Here is a 19,977-nt window from a genome sequence, read left to right as displayed (position 1 = left end):
ACCCCAGCATTGCTAACTTGTGATTTTTTTCCCCCCCCCAATGCTTTCTTTAAGCCTTATCTCTTAGAGTCCTATCACATAAGGATCATTGCTTGCGTTAAAAAGCTCCCTGGAATTTGATTTGTAGAGAAAAGCTTGAGAACGGAAAGTTTCAAGTCTCAATAAAAAGAAGCTTGGAGTTAGTCATTGTTTTCTCAGACCTCATGGATGCTTCATCCAGCCCTATGATTCTGGGGAGAGAGGCGGGCATGCCGTCTCCTGGCTTCTGACCGCTTGGGGTTAGCGAGGCTGCCGCTTCCCGTTCAGTCTCTTTCCTTCTTTCAGTTTATGCCCTGAAACAGGAGATACGATTGCCCCATCCTTAGTTTTCAAAGAGCTACAGCTGTTGCTGTGGCAGATGTCAAGCCTCCATGTAAGATTTCTCATGAATACTGTATGTGACTGACTCATGGAGATAGACGGCATGAGTACAGTGGGCTCGGAGAATGTTTATTATACACTTCTATTGCTCAAAATCAATGAGGGGCTGTTGCTGGGAAGCAGTTAATAGCTCCCGGATAAGAACACCCCAGCACACACTTGAAAGACAATGAGTGAAAGCAGTTTGCTTTGAGGATCCTGCCTCTAACAAATTGCAAGCGTTGTGTTGCTGAGGCTGGGAACTAACAGATCAAAGGGCTAGGAGCAGTTAAAAAGTGGCTTGGCCTCTGAATCCTCTTGGCCGCTGATCAAAAAAACCTCAAGCACCTTATAAAGGACACAGTCCTCTGCACAGAGAAAGGGAGAAATGTTCCGTGGATTAAAAGAAGGGGCTGTGCCCTCCAGACCCCAGGGGTCTTGTGTTGCGGGAGAAGTGTATGCGGAAGATGGATAGACCTCTGTTAAGCCAGGCGTGCGCGTCATCCATTTGCTTTAAGACCTTTTTTCTCTGAAATCGTCTGTTCTAAATAAGTAAGACTGCTTTTAGGAGTGCTGTTCAGTCATTGGCTTTGGCTCTGGGTATCTCAGCTCCTGCAGCACACAGGTCAGCAGGTCCTAGGCATGGCTCAGGCTGTTAGGATGATCACTGCGCCATTTGGTGAGGGTTGAAGATGATCTGCTCAGGTCCCTTCTGAGCCTACCAGCTATGAAACTATAGTCTGAAGCTGGTCACCACGATGGTTACTGGCAGCTGTTTATTATTTGAATGGCACAAGAGCCCCAGTCGAGGGGCATGACGCTGTAGTGCTGGGCACTGCAGCAATACAAAAGGCGGAGGGCCCCTGCCCCAAAGAGCTTCCAGTTGAAGGGTGCAGACACACAGCCCCTTGGCTCCAGCAAAGCCTGTGTAAGTTATGCTGGTGAACAGAGCATCGAATAATAGAAAGCGAGGGTTGGAAGGGGCCTCAGGAGGTCGGCTAATTCAATCCTCTGCACCAAGCAGGACCAACCCCAAGTAGATCACTGCAGCCAAAGCTTTGTCTAGCCGGGTCTTAAAAACCTCCAAGGATGGAGATTTCTGGTAGCCTGTTCCAGTGCTTTACTACCCTCCTGATATCTAACCAAACTTCCCCGTCCGCAACTTGAGCCCACTGCTCCTTGTTCTGCCACCGCTGAGAGCAGCCCAGCTCCATCCTCTCTGGGACCACGCTTCAGGGAGTTGAAGGCTGCTATTAAATCCCACCTTGGTCTTCTCTTCTCCAGACTAAATAAGCCCAGTTCCCTCAGCCTCTCCTCCCAAGTCACACTCTCCAACCCCTGAACCACTTTTGTTGCCCTCCCTTGGACTCTCTCCGATTTTGCCCATATCCTTTCTGTAGCAGGGGGAGCGAAACTGGACATGGGAATCCAGATAAACACATGAAGAACTGCAGAGGGACATGCCTGCAGTAGGTGCTATTACTGAACCCTCTCACTAGCTGACATAAGAGCTAGTAATACCTGGTTTACACTAAGCAAATGGTCATTACCTTGGGACGATATTGGCTACAGCTGCAGACACACGACCCAGTGTGACTTACTGGTGTAACTAGACACAGGCATGTAGTTGCTCCTCACTTTCTGGGCAACTCTATCCCAAAGTGGAGTAAAGGTACCTGACCCCGCACTAGTACATGCCCACTGCAGGCATTCACCAGTGTCAAGGCAGATTGCACCAGTCTAAATGTGTTGTGTATTTGCTCCCTTACGCTGTACAAGTATGAAGCTTTTCACAAAATCCTCTGCACTGTCTGGGTCAGATTCTGATTTTTTTATCTATGTAAGTGCAGCCTTGTTTGTTCAGTGGTGTCACAGCACTGTTTGGCTCTTGATTCTCCCATTGAGACTTGCATGAGCCCACTAAGTGTCTGTATGGAGAGCCCTTGTTCCTGCCTTGTGGGGCAGTGAGGGGAGGAAGGCAGCAAGCGGCTCATAGACCATGCTTTCTAGAGCACTTGTCTCCCATTAACACATGTACCTCAGTTGGGCTCAGAAGGTCCTAGTGGGTTGGGTGTTGAGCCTGTCTGAAAATCTGACCTCTGGGCATCCTGGCAGGAGCCCAGTCTTGTGGAGGGGCTATGGGAGAACGGTGCAGACAGAGCTTGGGACTGCAGAGGCAGAAGGGGCTGCAGGGCAGGACTGGAAGGGCTGTGGAAATGTTGGCTGGGAACTTAGGGCTGTCCAGGAAGAAACACTGCAGATCAAGGCAGTGCTGGAAGGTGAATAGGAGCCCAGGAAAAATTGTGGAGATGGATTTGGGGGTTGACTAGTTTTGTAATAAAATGTTAGAATGATCAAAACGGGAGAGACTGGATAAAAGCGCTATGGGTGTGTATGAGGGACGTGTACGTGTGTCTGTGCATGTGTGTGTCCATGTCTGTGTGCGCACATGCACGTGACCGGGTGGCTTGACCACTTGACTCAATGTACAAAGAAAGTCGGCATTTTACCGTGTTGTACCCCCACTCCCCTCCCAAGCCCTCCAGTCCTCCCTGCTCTCTGCGGAGGCTGGGGGCCCTGGGCGACATCTTGAAGGGAGCTGTTTGCACGTGGGAATTGGATTGCTAGATAAATACCCAGAAGGGGAGACCAGAAGGTTGCACCCTAGGATTTGAGTTCATCTGTGACTAGCATACTCCCCTGGAGGGAGTTTCCTTATAGACAGATGTCTCTCTCTCACTCGCTTGCACTCTCTCTCTCTCAGAGCTCAGGTTTGTACCATTCACCAATCCTCTGCTTTTCCCTTCATTTTCTTGTTCTTTCTTGGAGCTTTTAAGTAAATAGCAACATCCAGGGGGGATCAACGTTTCTATGAGATGTCTGTAACCCACTTTAGCTCAGAGGCCTGCTCTGCCAGGATTACCGTTCCCGGCATGCAGTGCTTCCTCTTGAGCTGAGCAGCTCTGAGCAGGGGGAGAAAACAGAGTAGAGAAGGAAAGTTGGCACGGGCGCTGGCGCTGGTGGGTGTCCAAGAGACCAGACGGCGGCAGACACCATCCAGATGGACACAAGGAAGGACCCACTGTCCAGCTTAGCAGGTTTGCTAGCACTTTTTGCATATATGGGGCCTGTTAGCAACTGGTGACCTGACCTTGCAAGTCTCCATGCCTTGCACCTCCTGTGAACATCAGTGTGTAATGTCTCAGGAATAATAGTGGGAAGGATGTGTTTCGTGCTGCGAGGCTAGGAGTCAGGAGATGCAGGTAGCAGCCTCTACAGCTCCTTCAGCAAGGTCTGTATGTTCCCCTCTCAGTGCTTCAGTTTGCCCATCTGTAAAATGGGGTGATTTACATTCGGCTTTGCTTAGAGGGTAGAGAGATGAGGCAGAATCTGTAAGCATTTGCTAACCTCTCTGAGGTCCTTGCGTGTTAAAAATCTTGTTAGGCAGTCGGGATCTTGTCAGTCAAATCCTGGCCAGGACTTGTGGATATGGTGATGGCAAGTGCCACAGACCGGGAGTGAACAAACTTCATTGAAGAAACCTCTTTCTGTGACCGCTGAGCCCTCTCTTCCCTTCTCTGCGGGATGCTCCATTCCTGAATCCCACCCCCGCTAGGGAAAAATCCAATATCACGGCCACATTTAGTGACTATCTAATGGGCCAAACAAGGAACGTTTCTGAACTTTGGGATGCTTGAAGCCCAGGCTGAGATTTCCTGACACGGGGCCGTCTCCACCTGCATGGCCAATGCCGCAGCAACACCGAGCACTGTTGCTCTGGGTTTTACCAGACAGCCACGTTCTCTTCCTCCCCCACAGCCCTTGGCCCCTTGCTACCTATCACGATCGTGCTGGCTTTCAACTGCATTCAGCTTTCGCAGCCTGCCTCACGAGCACGCAGCTTGGTCTAAAATGCACGAGGCAGTCCCAGATCCTCTCCTCCTAGCCACTCTCCCTCTCCTCTGTGGCTAATAGCCTTGTTACTCCAGGAAGAGATTAAGTTGCAGCTTTTCCTGCATGCACGCATGTGCTGGGATCGACTGCTGTCTCTCCAGAGCTGCGTAGTGCACCCTTTTTATCAGTATGGGCTGAGCGGCTCACGGAGCACAGGGGGAAATCATTTTTCTCTGTCAGCGGAGTTGCTTGTGTCCCGAGGCAGATCACTTCATTTTTAACCAGAAATCAGGGCTGGGTGGGAGACGCAATGTTCTCCGCCGGGCAGTTGCAGGGCAGGGGTGGGACACACGCACCAAACCAAACCCTGTAGGTGAAAAAGCAAGAATCTCAGCTGCTTCTTTCCCTCCGTGCCCTGCATTTGATCAATTAAAAGCCAAACAGGAGCTCATTCCCTGTCCCCTGCCTCCATATCTTATGTCACGAGGGAGGAGCGGATGGATTTTGCACAGACAGACCAAGAGCAGCCCCCTTGGGTGTGGACAGCTCTGGCTTGGACTCAGCGTTTGCAGCCCCGGTTCAGGGCGGGAAGGTGTCCTCTTGCTTGTCGGAAGCGGTTTGGGCTCCTACAGGTAACGAGAGCCACACGAGAGCCAAGGCAGGTCCGTCGGTTCCCTTGAAGTTTCCTCCTGGCAGCTCAGAGTGGCCCAGAAACTCCTAAGGAGCCCTGGGGAGAAAGGGGCTGGGGGATGTCGGAGCAGAGAAGGACAAGCAGGCTTGGCAGGAGGCAAGGAGCCCGGCGTCCTGGTCCTGGCAGGTTGGGAACAGCATCCCTCTGGCACTGGGGAGGGTCCCAAATGCTATCTGGAAGGAGCAGATGGCTCTGCCTTTTGTGGGGCCACGTTGCTGTATGGAGTCCAGTAACACAATGATGGGGAATGGGGTTGTCTTGGAAAGCCGGGCACTAGAGTTCACCTTCCAAGACAAGCTGCAACTGGAAGGGGCTGGGACAGGTCCCCAAGCTGAGGCACGGCTTTGCCTGCCCCAAACGGGTGCAAGGCAGGGGGGTTGTTGCCCAGAGTTTCTCCAGCCTGAGGTTCAAGCGTCACTGGAGCTTTCCTCACCGCTCCCACGAGTCCCCATCGCAGCTCACGGGGCCACGCTCCAGCCTTGGCCAGGCTGGTGTCTCGCCGCGGCCTTCAGTGATGCTGCACCCGCGTTTGTCTAGGCTCAGCTCTGCTCAGCCCGGCGAGCTCCCACCGCAGCGGTCAAGGCTTCCAGAAAAGGTCTGCACGTACCTCTTTGTGAGTGCACGTGTGTGTGAGCGAGCGCGGCAGTGTGCCTTCTCTCGTGCTTAAGCTGCGGCAAAGCAGCTCAGACGAAGCGAAGATCAAGCGAATCCCAAATCTTTCTGGCAATAACCTACGGTGTTAATTTTCAGTTGAGCTCCCTGGTGAAAGATCTGAATAGTTGATGTCCTCTTTGTGCTTCTGTTTGATTTTCTTTCTCTCTCTTTTGTTTTTGTTTTATTCAAGGATTGTGGAGCAAGGAACAGAAGTGTTGTGGTCCCCCCCAAGCCTGCCCCTTCTCTTCTTAATGTAAAGCTATGCAAAGCCCAGAGCCTTCCGTCAGCTGGTCAGCCCAAATCCTGCCCAGGGCTGGGGAAAGGACCCTGTAACCAGCCACCCACCCTAGCACCCTCTACTACTTTGCTGCCTGCTGTGAGATGGGTGCTGGAGCCAACAGGAGCTGCTGATGGGACAGTGACCTGGCAGGAGACTGGAAACCATGCCCCATCCCCTGGGGAAGGCGGCCACTTGACTCTCCTCCTCTGCCTCGCCTCTTTGAGCACTTGCTCCCCACACTTCCTTCCTGGCTGAGACTTCAATGCAGAGCCAGCGGGACACTGCAGCTACGGGGGGCTCGGTGACGTGGCCCACAATGTGCGTGGCTCTCTAGGGTGCACTGGGGCAGGGTTTCACGGCGTCTTCGGCGATGACTGGGAAGAGCCGGGGATATTCATGCATGGGGCAGCTCTCCTTCTGCCTGCTCCTGAGTGCCTGCGGCTGGTGGTGCAACCCGGCCAGCTCGGCCAAGCCCAAGGGCCAGGGGCATCCGCACATGAACTCCATCCGCATCGACGGGGACATCACTCTGGGAGGCCTCTTCCCTGTGCATGGCCGGGGCTCGGAGGGCAAAGCCTGTGGCGAACTGAAGAAGGAGAAGGGCATCCACCGTCTGGAGGCCATGCTCTTTGCCCTGGACCGCATCAACAATGACCCTGACCTTCTCCCCAACATCACTCTGGGGGCTCGCATCCTGGACACCTGCTCCCGGGACACTCATGCCTTGGAGCAGTCGCTCACCTTTGTCCAGGCCTTAATCGAGAAGGACAGCACTGAGGTGCGGTGCGTCAATGGCGGGCCCCCCATCATCACCAAGCCGGAGCGCGTGGTGGGTGTCATCGGGGCCTCCGGCAGCTCCGTTTCCATCATGGTGGCCAACATCCTGCGCCTGTTCAAGGTAAGTCCTCTGGCTTGTGGTTCCTCACCTCGCTGCTGGAGGGGGCAGTTGCCCATCACTCTTCTGGCCTCTCCCCACCTCCTTGGTGCTCCTTGCTTTGGCTGTGTAGTGCGCCTTGCCGGTCTCCCTCCCAGGCATGGAGATCAAGGGAGGGAAGGAGCATGATGCCCCTGTGGGTGTTCGAAGCACCCTTCTGTCTCCTGGGGTCTTCCTTGCTCCCTGGCACTCTGCAGCAATCACCGCGTCTGCTAGAGGTCTCTTCCCTTTATTCTGCTCCGTGTGACAAAGCTGGGGGGATTGGATGCTTCTCGGGTCGCAGGTGGGGGTGGCCGTGAAGATCTCTTGGTGGCTGAGAGGCATCAGCCAATGTGTCCAGGGTGCTGGGGCAGGGGTGAAGAGAATCAAGGGTGGTCCTGTTACGAAAGATGTTGATTATGGACCTGAGCTGATCTCCTCGGGGACGGGGTTGGTTATGGAGTGAGGATGCAACCTGGCCTGGCTTGACCTCCCGCCAGTTTTGGAACAGGACGGGTGGTCTTGTGGGTGAGGCAGTCGGACACCTGGGTTCTGCCCTGGGCTCTGCCACTGATTTGCTGTGTGACCAGGGGCAAGTCCCATCCTCTCCTTGACGACACTGAATTTCCTCCGTGAGTCAACTGGGGGGAGTTGTACTGGAAGGAGTTTCTCATGGTGAGGGCAGTAGCCTGAGACTTGGCTTTCCATTGTTGTCTTGCCTGCCATAGGCCCCACATGGGACCTCAGCAGAGAGCTCTCTCCATGCTCACTTCCTACCTGCTGGGAACCCTCCTTGACTGAGCTATTTATTCAGTTTTTTCCAATGAAGGAATATCCAAGTTCTTTGACAAAATTGAAACTTTCTTTTTAAAAAAAAAAAAAAAAAAAAAAGGAAAGAAAAGAAAAGGGCCCTTTCTGGCTGGAATGATTTTGGACAGAATTCCCTCCCCCACCAAATCTGATTGAATGTGTTGGCCAAGCTCAGGGTCCCCCTGGGTGAATGCTTGGTGTCTCCATGCCTAGGGGCATTGCAGCTTCATTATGGAAGCAGCTGGTTTCGAGGCACTTCAGGTCTCATTAGACTCCTTGGTGTCTGAGAGGATGTGGCGCCAGGTGGCGGAGGCGGGAAGGGATAAGACGGACCATGATGAGAAATGGATGTGAAAGGGCGGTTTTCCAGCTCTGTTGCCTTGGGCGGCGATCTCGCCAGCTAAGCAGGAGCGCGCCTGGGCGATGCATGGGTGGGAGAGCCAAGGGAAACTGTGGGCATGGTTGGAAATGGGGTCAGCAGCCTACTCTGGGTCTGGGCTCCTTGTTCTGTCAGAATTCAATGAGGTGGCACCTCCCAGGGTGTCGTAAAGGTGAGGCCCTGGCCTCTGGCGATCGTTTAAGGGGCACTTTTTGGAAGAGAAGGGGCCAAGCTACCAGTTGCTATTCTCTCTTCTGTTTCTTAGATCCTGGTCAAGCCTCTAGCTGCAGTTTCAGTTTTAAGACCTTGGTCCAGCCATTGGGCACCGGCCTGGGACCTGGGGCAGGGTCCAAATTTATGTGTCATTTCTCCTTCCTCATCCCCACCGTCTTCCAGCTCAGGTGGAGAAACCCCACGGGCTCTGGCTTTGTCTTCATTTCTCTCCCTTCACATTGGGCAATGGGTCCCAGGACATAAAGAGTGAGGGAAAACATGTGCTGTGTACAGGGTCGATGCAAGGTCCCTTAGGGTTGGGGGTTTTCTGCAGTGGCCTTTAGACTGTGCTCACATGGAAGAAAGAATCCCTGTGCTGTCCCAAACATCCTCATGACCCCTAAGAGCAAACTCCGGAGTATATCCCCCTGCAGCTTTGGTTGCGTAGTAGGCATCAGCACCAGTCCAGCTCCCTGCCAAGAGCTTGGACAGAGGCTGCGTCCTCCTTGGCTCTCAGGTGCAGTGGTTGCCGTCTCTGTAACCTTGCCCGAGAGGCCAGGGTGGCTGGGCAGACCCAGGATGCTGCAGCTACCCCAGCTGAGGTCTCTGGCTGCCACAGGTCCAGCTGTACTCCTCCCCTCTTGCTAGCAGTGGGTTTAACCCCTGGAGTGCCAGGCGCTCAGCAGGGAAGCAAGAAATGGGCTGCAAGTAGCACAGCAGTGAAAGCTGGAGTCTCATCCCATTTTAGTTCCTTTCTCTGTCACTTAAACACCAAGCAAATTCTGGATCTCTTGTGATTAGTTGGTTACTATGTCTGTGCACTGCTGCCCTTTAACGGCTATGATCAGGTGGCTTGGATATGTGTCCTAGTCCTGTAATGCTGCTGGCAATTTCTTCTTTAGCTCCAGTAGCAGAGGCATGCCCTTCAAGAGTGGTAGATCGGAGATCTCCAGCAAAGTGGCCACAGCAAGGGAGCAGGCATGAAGATCCTTGTTGACGAGCTGTGTTGTGCTACACAGCGAAGAAGAGCTTGTGCCGATTTGAAATCCTGCTGTCTGGCAGCACGGCTTATCCCGACTTGCCTTCTACTCTCCTTCCCACCCTGCTGCTTGTTTGCAGCCAGATCTCCTAACTAAGCACGTGGGAGCCTGGCTAGTGAATGAATGGGAGATCTCCCGGAGAATTCCCCTTGGCGCCGCGGCACTGAGGTGTGCCGAGATGCTGGCAGGGCCAGCTGTTGGGTGACAGATAAGCCCCCTCCGCCATCCTGAGTTCTGTATAGAAACCCAAACCTCTGTCTCTTTTCATAAAAGCATGTGTGTTAACACCCAGGGTTAAATTCCAACCCAGGTCGCCTTTCTTTGGTCTTTCAGCTCTCATCCAGGAGAGACAGGATTTCTAATGCAAATAGGGTTTGTCACAGCAACAAACCTAGGAGTTGCTTGCATGGCTCCTTGTTCGGCGTGGTTTCTAAGAGTTTTTTGGTGGGCAGTTTAATTTTTTTTTGTTTCATCCACTCAGCCCCCTTAGTCATGCATTCATTCCACGAAGGTCATTGGCAGGATTTTAAAAACGATATACCGATCCACCGAGCTCTCTCAATGGCTGCTTGGCAGATGCAGGCACTTTGTAAAGATCATCACCTCTCCTGTGAGGCAGGAAGCCTGTATAAAGCTTGTTTCCCTGTGGCAGGATGCATGATCCTAGTGTTTGCCTTGTGCATTATGGGATTTGTTGTTCTAGAAAAGTGCTTTTTGACCTTTTAAAACTTGAGACCCCTTGGAAAATGCCAGCTCTTTGTTCTTTGGCTGCAGGAGGACAGCAGGGCAATTCTTCTGTTGCAAAGAACTGAGGGAGAGCACAGCGGGGCAGAATGGTTTTGACTCTCTGGATTCCTACTTGAAATCGCTGGGTTTATCTTGTGAATCCTGTTGGCAGATCTAACATTACATGGTACCCTTGAAGGCACCTGGTTGAGAATCTCTGTTGTAGACACAGCATCAGTGTGTCATAAAGGCTGGTCGGAGCCCAGAAGAGGGTCTAGATGTCATAAAGACGGGTAGTAAGTAAGTGTTGTACTTGGTAGAGGGTGAAGGGGAGAGGAAGGCAACAGCAATAAGAACATGTAGTTGCTGAGAGTGCAGTGTAGAGGTACCTTTAGTCTATGCAGCCAGTGACTGCAGCTTGTGGAGAGTTGCATGGACTAGCTTTCAACTAGCCGACTTGGGTGTGACTGGCAGTGTAGCTGCAGCAACAGGGAACCTGGCAGGGGTTTCAAAACACACCCCAAAAGCTGCAAGAGCCCCATGCCGACAGAACTAAGATTGGAAGTTCAGCCTAAAATCTCTGGCTCTTCGTAACCCCCAGGTATTTGGTCTCACCAAGTTCTTTTACCAGGTTTGTTGTATGTGATTTTCTTTGTGGAGCTGTAGACCCATCGTTTGAGGCACTGTGCACGTGTATGGACACATAATGTGACACTGGTCAGCGCCTAAACAGACCAGGCAGGAGAAGGGCGAGTGGCAGGAAGGATTATCATCGCCACTTCCCAGAAGGGGAGCAGTGGCAGGGAGGGATGGAGAGATGTGGCCGGGGACACGGGCAGTCTGTGGCTGGGCTTGGGGAGTTCAAATCCAGTATGCCAGTCTCCCGGCCGTCCTTTCCCTCTCTCTCCCTGCAGTGACTCCAAGCGGTGACAAATGGTTTTACGCAGGCCCCTGATTCTCCTATTTGGGAAACATAGCCTCATAATCCTTCCTCATCTGTCACGTTTGTGATAAGGGGTGATATGCTGAGGAATCTCCCTCCACGTGGTTGTCATTCATAGACTAATGCTCTCAACTTATCTGCTTTCAAACAGCTAATACAGAGTGCACGGCAGTATTTAAATATATATCATCATGACACCAGTTATTGTGGATGATTGGATAATGGGGATATGGATTATATACCCAAAGCATGAGATCACATCTCCGCTTTAATTCCTGCAGAGTGGAATGACTGCCATTGCTCGACATATTTGTCGTTAAGAGAAGAGAGGCAGCTATCCGCTAGACAGAGCTGCGGTAGGGAGCCCGCTGGCAGGGCTGACTCCATGCTATGTGGGTTCGCTCTGTACTCTGGTTCCTGGAACTTGCAGCATCTGATCACATCATGGGGAAGATCTGCAAGGCTTGAATTGCCCAAGGGGCACACGAAGTAATGCAGCCGGCTAATGCTTCTTGGAACAGCTGCAGCTTTGCTGGGGCTTACACGCATTGTGTTGGGAAGGCGCTCTGTAGGCACGGCGTTTTCTCTGGATGCTGGACTGGTGAGGTCAGGGGTGATATTTTGGCTCTGCTTGGCCTTGGTTTGTTCCTCTGATGACAGGCCAGGTATGGATGAGCCAATCCATTTCTCTGGATCAATACTTCTACTTGGAAATGATAGTTCCCTCGCATCTTTTAAGTGTGTCCTGCCCTCTTCCGCCACCTTTTTAGAAGACTGTTAGCCACTGCCCAGTTGACTCTGCTCCCTGCTGCTGTGTGTTATGCATTCGCTGCGAATCTTTATATCTGCCAGTCATTCGTTACCTCCATTTTATCTGGGCTAAGGGTGGTTTTGTTGTTAATGTAACGGGTGTGACGTCAGGACCCCTGGCTTTTATTCCTCGTTCAGCCTTGAATCCTCAGTGTGACCAAGGAGAGTCATGTAGCTTTTCTGAGCCTTGGTCTCCCCATATTTAAAATGAGGGTGGTGTTTTCCTTGGGGCTGCCTGGTTTAGAGGACAGAGCATTTGACTGGGACTCGGGACACCTGTTCCTAGCTACATGTCCCTGGCTTGCTGGATAATTGTGAACAGCTCACTCTGCTTCTCCATGTGCAAAATGGGTGTAGACGGGATAGGCTTTTGTAAAATGGGCAGCGATCACCTGCTGAGAAGAGCTACCTATGAGCTAAGTGGGCTCATTACCGTGCCCATTTGGATGTACAGCACCGAGTGTAACAAGGGAAGACCAGGCACTACTATAACACAAGTATGAGCCAGCAGTGTGTCCTCATTGCCAAGAAGGCTAATGGCATACTGGGCTGCATTTGTAGGAGCGTTTCCAGCAGATCGAGGGAGGTGATTCTTCCCCTGTATTTAGCACTGGGGAGGCCACATCTGGAGTACTGAGTCCGGTTTTGGGCCCCCCGCTACAGAAAGGATGTGGACAAATTGGAGAGAGTCCAGTGGAAGGCAATGAAACTATTTCAGGGGCTGGGCCACACGACTTGTGAGGAGAGGCTGAGGGAACTGGGCTTATTTAGTCTGGAGACAAGAAGACTGAGGGGGGATTGAATAGCAGCCTTCGACTCCCTGCAGGGGGGTTGCAAAGAGGAGGGAGCTGGACTGCTCCCAGTGAGGGCAGGTGAGAGAACAAGGAGCAATGGGCTCAAGCTGCAGCAAGGGAAGTTTAGGCTGGATAGCAGGAAAAACTCTCTCACTAGGAGGGTAGTAAAACACTGGAGCAGGTTACCCAGGGAGGTTGTGGACTCTCCATCCTTGGAGATTATTAAGACCCGGCTAGACAAAACTTTGGCTGGGAGGATGTAGCTGGGGCTGGTCCTGCTTTGAGCAGGGGTTGGACTAGATGTGACCTCTTGAGGTCCCTTCAACCCCCATTTTCTATGATTGTAACTAATAATGAAATGTCCTGACTCTTCCTGTTTTCTTTTAGAGGAATGGGGCCAGGTCTAATGGAAAGGTTTGTTTTCTTTTCCCTCCCCCTCCTCCCTTTATACCTGACATAACTCTAAGGAGTTTTGTGATTTTACTTTTGTCTTGCTGAGCATTTATTTGAATGGGGTAATGTCTCGGGGCTCAAAAGTGTGTTTGCGCGAGAGGCCCCTCAGCAGCAAACGGCAGCGATACAAGGAGGTGCACAGATAAATGCAAATAAAATTCAAATATACAAGCAGCTGCTGTAGCATATTCATAAGCAGAAGCTAAGGGCCACGAGCAAATTTTTTGCCCAAGCTGTTGGATTCTCAGCTTTGGGTCCCACTGTCTGTGTCCTTTTTTCCCAGCATCTTGAATTCACTGTTTTGGTTTTTTTTCTTCCCTTTTTCTTTCCACCCCCTTTCTTGCCTGCCTTTTGCCCAAGCTGCAACAAAATATGCGCTCTCCTGAGAGAGTTGGTGGCTGTTAGCTAAGGCAGGGAAACGGATCACTGATGGAGTTTGATTTTCCTGGGTCCCTTTTTAAAACGCGTTAATGTTCCAGGCGACGTGCGGGAGGGCTATTCAATAATTAAAATCATATAAATTAGAGGGAACGGGAGGAACTTAAAAGCCATTTGCTGCAACAAAAAAGATTGAATGCATTCACTTCAGCGAGGAGTCAGGAAGGAGGGAGGAGGCAGGAGAGAGAAACAAGTGCAGGAGAGGGGCGAATGGGCTTTTATTAATTTATTTGGTGGTTTTATTTTATTTATTATTATTATTATTATTTTTTTAAGGGTTTAATTTGGACCTCAGCCCATTTTACTTTTTTAGAAAGAGCGGCCTGCCATGTTTGTAGGAAGGATGCATCTCAGCTCTGAGGCCCTCTCCTTCCCCAGGGTATTTCTATACCATCATCTCAGGATGTGGGTACTCCATAGCCTTTCTCCGGCTCTGCCCGAGGCAGGGGAATGTGGCTGCTCCCATTGCACAAGTGTGGCTGGCGCACAGGTAGACAATATAGTTTGCACACGTGGCGCCTTACGCACGGTCACAGACAGAGCCTGGGGTAGAGGAGAGACTTGAACTTGGGGACCTGGTCCTCAGCCCCTTGTTTTCAGAGGAAACTTAGACCAGCTGTACCAGCGCAGTACTGTGCCTCACCTGCGTAGCCTCCCTCGTTCTCATCCAAGGTTGTTTTTTTTTTCATTTGGGCTTGATTTTCTTCTTAAGCAGTATAACCTGAAGTTGAAGACAGGCACTCTTACACCTAACAACTGGGGGTTCAATTGGTTTAAACTTGTTGCTTTAAACTAGCACCCTACATGATAGCAAAAAAATCTTTTCCTGGTAGACAAGGCCTAACTAAGGCTTCTGGTTTGCTTGGCCAGACCGTCCGGAAGGGCAAGTGATGGGTAACCTGCCCCTGCGGGACTTCTTCTCTCGCAGACTTCAGAGAATTGGATCCTTCCTGTTGGCTATTGCCAGTTCATTGACAGTCCAGGAGGGGAGGTTGTCCCTGGCACTATAGGGTCCTCTCAAAGCTCTTGGCTATCTCCATGTTTCCCTCTTCTAACCAGAGATCACCTGGTTAGTGATCTAAACTTTCCATCTTTATTTGGACTTCTGCTCACTGCCCGGCCTCCCTATTCTCTTGTGGTAACAAGTCCCACCAGTTGATTGAGCATCGGACGAAACCTCTCTTTCCTTCCATCATTTTGAATTTTCCAACTCGGATGTCACAGGTTCACAGAAGCTGGAAGGGACCTCGTGAGATCATCGGGTCCAGCCCCCCTGCTCTGGGCAGGAACGACTGCTGGGGTCACCTTTTGCTGCTAAATAACCCTTGTTCTCTCCACGTTGGATGTACACCCTTCTACTCTGCCCATGCACTGCATACTCAATCTCCCCATTGTCCAGCACTCCTGGTGAGTGCAGTGCGATATAATATTATGGGCTCAATACTGACTGAGTCTCAGCAGTTCTACTTCTATTGTTTCAGCACCGGTGCGGGTAGAGATCATGAGCCAGTATCAAAAATGGTGCAAACGGTGCTCCCTCGACTGTCCCGCAATACACCGCTGAGGCAGCCTCTCTGGTTTCATTTCTGATCTCCAGTATCCAGGAATGAGGTCAGCTGGAAATCACTCTCCAGGTCTTACATTCCCGAACTTCCTGCAGGGAGAGATGCTTGGGAAGGTTTTCACCGAGAGGAGCTGCAAGATGCTGCTAATACTCACTTGCTTTGCCGGGATCCGCTCGCAGCTTGTGATGAGAGCTGGGCAATTTATGCAGATGTACAAATTTTGCCGAAGAAGCAATTGACTGAAAATAAGCGGAAAAGGAAACTTGGGAGGAAGGAAAAAAAAAAAAAAAGAGAGAGAGAGATGGGGGGAAATAAAAGCTTCTAAATAGAACTGTAAAACCAATAAACAAAGCCTAATTACTGGACCGCTAAAAGCAAGATCTTAAGGAGGCAACTTCCTCCTTTTGTTCCGGGGAGAGTCTTTTGTGGTGGTTTAATTAAAAGGAAGTGTTTGCTTTTGTTTGCTGTGGAATTTGAGCAGTCAGGTCTCTGCTGGCAAGCGTGTCCTAGCCTTGCTCGGCACTTGGAACGAGTGGGCTGCGGAGAAGCCGAGTGGATTATCTCTGGCGATTCCCCTGCAGGCACGGGGAGCGGGGAGGGCAGGGATGGAAGCTGGCACTGGAAATGATCAGAGAGGGGCTAACCCTGAAGGCAAGGAGGAGGTTGCGAGAGGAAAGGATGGCATTGGGCATGGTCATCTAGACTGGTGGTTGACACAGTTTCGTGAGCTGTGGGCCAAGCAATTCAACTCGGGTCCTAGTTGGGAGCACCACCTCCAACCTGGGTGCTGCTGCTAGTTCTCCCCAGCGCTGGGCTGGAACATGGGGCAAAGCCCCTTCATGTCACCACAACGCTCCTGAAGCTCCCCTCTCCCCCAGCCTATGGGCCAGATATAATGGCTCCAGAGACCAGATCTAGTCCTCAAGCTGTAGGCTGCCAACCCTGCAGGCTGCTCTGTATGTTGTGCGGTCCACCGGCTTTTTCCTGCCTGCAAAATCCAGGACTGTGCCCCATGCGTGGCATATACCATGTAGCCCACCTTTGTACTGACCAGGTGTCTGCACATGCAGGTATCGAGCCCTCTGGCAGCACTGAGTACGTGGGCCCCGCTGTCTGCTGCCCTCCGTGGAGCTCTGCATAGTTGTAGTCCTGGGGACCGGGGGCCAAGCCTGCTGATCCAGTCTGTAGCCCTGCAATGCCGTGGATTTCTTAACAGCTTAAAGTTGTGTCTTTCTGCCACTGAGACTTCTCTGCTTCCAGGCCTCCTTCATCGTCAAAGCCAAGGGCACCTCAACCCCAACTGGAGGACAGTAGGATGGGATGAGGAACAGATGTCCTTCACTTATCCCAAACCCTATCACTGAATTCTCCTTGTCACCAGTCTCCAGGCTTCTCCTCCCCACTACAGTCTCCCCAAGGCTGGCGGAGAGCATCTTGGGAAGGTCCGTGTCCTGACTTAGGTTAAGTTGAGCAAACCGGCTGCTTGCTTGTGGGCATCTCTGTTGATCCCAGAAAATCTGGCTGCTGCATCAGGTTTCCTTGAGGTCCAGCAGCCCAGTCCCTGGGTGCTCCATTAGGGAGCCTGGAGGAGGACAGGCGCGGGTGGGCATGGAGCATAAGCTTTATTTGCCTCCTGGGCATATGCTTATGTGAACGTGGCTGCTGCTGGATTTCATCAGGATTACGCTGTCTGTGGATTACTCTATCTACTGCTCTCGGGGAGGAGCTGAAGCTGTTTGAAATGCTTTCAGCGAGACCCAGACTGGGCTTTCTTCAGCAAGGATTGTCATAGGAGCAGGTTTTATGCCCAAAGACACTGGGATCTGAGATCGAGTTGCTTCCTTCTCTCAATTCTTGTGCTGGCCACTCCCCTATCTTGCCGTCTCTCTAAGGCATTGCAGGCAGGAGCACTTGAAGCCTCAGTTCCCCTTCTTTGTGGGTTATGTTGGGGTTGGTGTCTCCACTGTGAAGACAGGAACCATGAAGGTATCGAGTGGTCAGAGTTGCACACATCTTGATCTGCGGGGCTGCTCCCATGAGCACTGAGCTAGTTGTGACATGCCCAGAGTCATACAGGGTGTTGGGAAGACAGGGGAATCGGACCCAGCAGTCCTGCTTTTGCTCTCCAACTCCATAATGCCTCCTTGTTTCTCTCCCTCGAGCAAACAGAGGTCTAGAAGGAGCTCCCCTCCCATCGTCTAAGGTACAGTAGCACTCGATGCAATCGGGTTGATTGTTGCAGGGGTTCACATCCTGCTATAGAAGGAGGTACTGGATAGGGTCCCCGCCTTGACGGACACTAGTAGTCTCATCCTCCTAACATCCTCTCTTGTCGAGCTAGGGATTAGTGAATCAGGAGCTGGCCTGACCTCAAGAGTTCAACTCATTCCCCTAACCTTTCTGCATGTGTCTGTGCTGCCTGCATTGATGTAGCAGCAAGAAGACACCAGTAAGCGTCTGTGACTGGGAGAGCTCAGGCCCAGTTCTAGCTGCCTCAGCAATCCTGACAGTTGGGATGAAGCTCTGGGGTATTTTTGTTCAGATTTTTACCTCGCTTATCACTATGGAAACAGAGTACCTTTTAGTGGGAGAACGTTCCTTGTTACAACAATCTCCTGTACGGCCACTAATGCGCTTGGGGTCTCGCTCCGTGCTGTGGTTGTAGACGCTCCTCCGGCTGAGCAGGTGCAACCACCTTAACACCAAGACACCGGTGGTGTTTTAAAAAGAACTGCCCTTAGACACTTGCGGTCCATGTGGCTGGTGTTGTATGGGGTTGGCAAGGTACTGAAGGAGACTCTTCTGTCGGGTGAGGCTCACCCCCCCGATCGCACTGATATGTACCTTGTAGGATGTTTCTTGTGTGTCTAGACCCGTTCAGCCAAATGCCAGTGCCCTGGCAATCAATCTGAAGAGCCCACAGGCTCTGAGCAGAATTGCCCACTTGATCCAGGGCTGGGGCAGTGCAGCCCCCTGGGCGTTGACCAACACGTCCTGCCCCTTGCAGTGAGTTGAGCTTGCTTTTCTTGTCGCCAACCACAGCTGCACTTCGTTACCGGGGACCTGGGTTATATTGGCATTTGAATGCACGGCATTGTCTTTCATCTCCTCTTCCTTTATTTCATTTTAGAGGCACCGTTGCAAGCTCCTTTGATGGCAGAGCTAATGCCCTCCAGGGGTTCCTCCAGTCACGTCTTTCCTTTCAGGCACATCTGGCCCAGCGTATGTTGTCCCACTCTGTGGAAATGCAGCTCATAGAGGACTCCTCTTCTCTGCTCAGCACTCTCGGACCTTGCTCCTTCCCATATTGAGCAGAGACTGTCCTCGGGCACTTTGCTGCTGGAAGGGCATGTCTATGCTGGGCTTGGCCATAAGTCCGAGCTGTCAAGAGCCATGCGCCCACCTGTTCCCACTTTTGGGCCCCTGACCACGCAGCAGACCAGTGAGGCCACTCCAGGGTCATCGCGGCCGCTGCTCTGAAGAGCACTGGAGATGGTGAGTAACCGCAGAGCAGCCCGGTGTCTGAACAAGCAGGGGGTGCTCAGGAGGGGCTCACGCTGCTGCCACCGTGTCAACATGCCTTCAGTAGAGATGCCTACTTTTATGTCAGTCAATCTCGTCTTTCCCCATGGGTCACTTGGGGCTACTCCCTTCTCTCTTGAGCAGCATTCCCACCAAAACCACAGCCTGATGGGCTTAGGATGCAGTTTGTGGTTTAAGATGTTGGGATATTGGCCCCTTTGTTGGCATAATTACTGCCTGCAAATAAATAAATAAATCAATCTTGGTTTTACTGTGTAGCACGTGCTTGGGTAGCTTTCTTTCCCGACAGGCTTCAGAATTACTTAGGATAATTTTCTTTTTTTAATTTTTATTAGCCCCTCGGGGCCTGACTCAGATCTCACTCTCTGAATATCTTTGCAGCTCCTCTTGTTGCATTGGCGTTAAACTTGTTGAACTGTTGTGCTGGAAAGTGCAGTTGATGAAAAATGGATTGGTCATCAAAACAGAATGAACTCTCTGCTAGAAATGGCCAGATTTACTGGCGCTTATCTTTCCTGGGTTTTTTTCAATAGAATTTTTTTTTTTGCCTGAAAACTCACTCTTTTTTCCCCTTCTTTTGGGGAGAGGTGGTAAACAAAACTAAAAGATTTTTTCTTCTTGGTGGAATATTTATTTTGTTTCCTTCTTTTGACAAAAATCTTTGAAAAACTTCAACAAAAAGAAAACCTTTTTTATTTTTCCTGTGAAACCGGTCTCCAGAGCAAAAGCAATTTCCCAGCCATCTGGGTTCAATTCAGATGCTGTCAGCCGGAGGGATTCCCAGGGATACCATCTCGGATAACCATTTGCACACAATGCCAACCCTTGCACCACCCTAACTGGTGTCAGGAGGAACCTCCCTGTATAGGTGCTTTTCCACCATCAGCATCTTATTCCCAGTCTGAAACGGTTAGTACCAGCCACAGTTGGAAACAGGATATTAGGCCAGATGGATCATTGCTCTGATCCTGTCTGCAAACTCAGATATTCCTACAATTCTTTGGATAATAACATTTTGTTCCTGGCACCTTTATTTCTCCAGCAACTGAGCTGCTATAGTGAAGCTAGACTGTCATCTTTCTCTTTTCCCCTTACTGATCATAGTAGGTCGGGTCGGAAGGGACCTGAGCAGTTCATCAAGTCGGACCCCCGGCCATGGCAGGAAAGAGTACTGGGGTCAGACGACCCCAGCAAGGTGTGCGTCTAGCCTCCTCTTAAACACCCCCAGGGTAGGAGGAAGCACCACTTCTCTTGGAAGTTGGCTTCAGATCCCAGTTGCCCTGACTGTGAAGTCGCGCCGCCTGATGTCTAGTCTGAATCTCCCCTCTGCCAGCTTGTGACCGTTATTCCTGGTCACTCCTGGTCGTGCTCGGGGGAACAGGGACTCCCCCAGTGCCTGCTGGTCCCCTCTGACTAGTTTGTAACAGGCCAC

The 19,977-nt window shown here is 51.4% G+C and overlaps 1 protein-coding gene across 1 annotated transcript in view; it reads left to right on the top strand.

Annotated features, from left to right (window-relative positions):
- Positions 1–5,832: 5,832 nt before the first annotated feature.
- Positions 5,833–19,977, top strand: part of GRM4 (glutamate metabotropic receptor 4) — a 171,646-nt gene continuing 157,501 nt past the window's right edge. Inside the window, exon 1 of the mRNA XM_019546715.1 lies at positions 5,833–6,816. Within this exon, the coding sequence (XP_019402260.1) occupies positions 6,289–6,816 (528 nt within the window). The 5' untranslated portion in view covers positions 5,833–6,288. The remainder of the gene's footprint in view (positions 6,817–19,977) is intronic.

The sequence above is a fragment of the Crocodylus porosus genome, unplaced genomic scaffold (genome assembly GCF_001723895.1).
Source record: "Crocodylus porosus isolate Cpor-Errol unplaced genomic scaffold, CroPor_comp1, whole genome shotgun sequence".
Lineage (NCBI taxonomy): Eukaryota > Metazoa > Chordata > Crocodylia > Crocodylidae > Crocodylus > Crocodylus porosus.
This window is presented reverse-complemented; position numbering and strand designations above follow the sequence as displayed.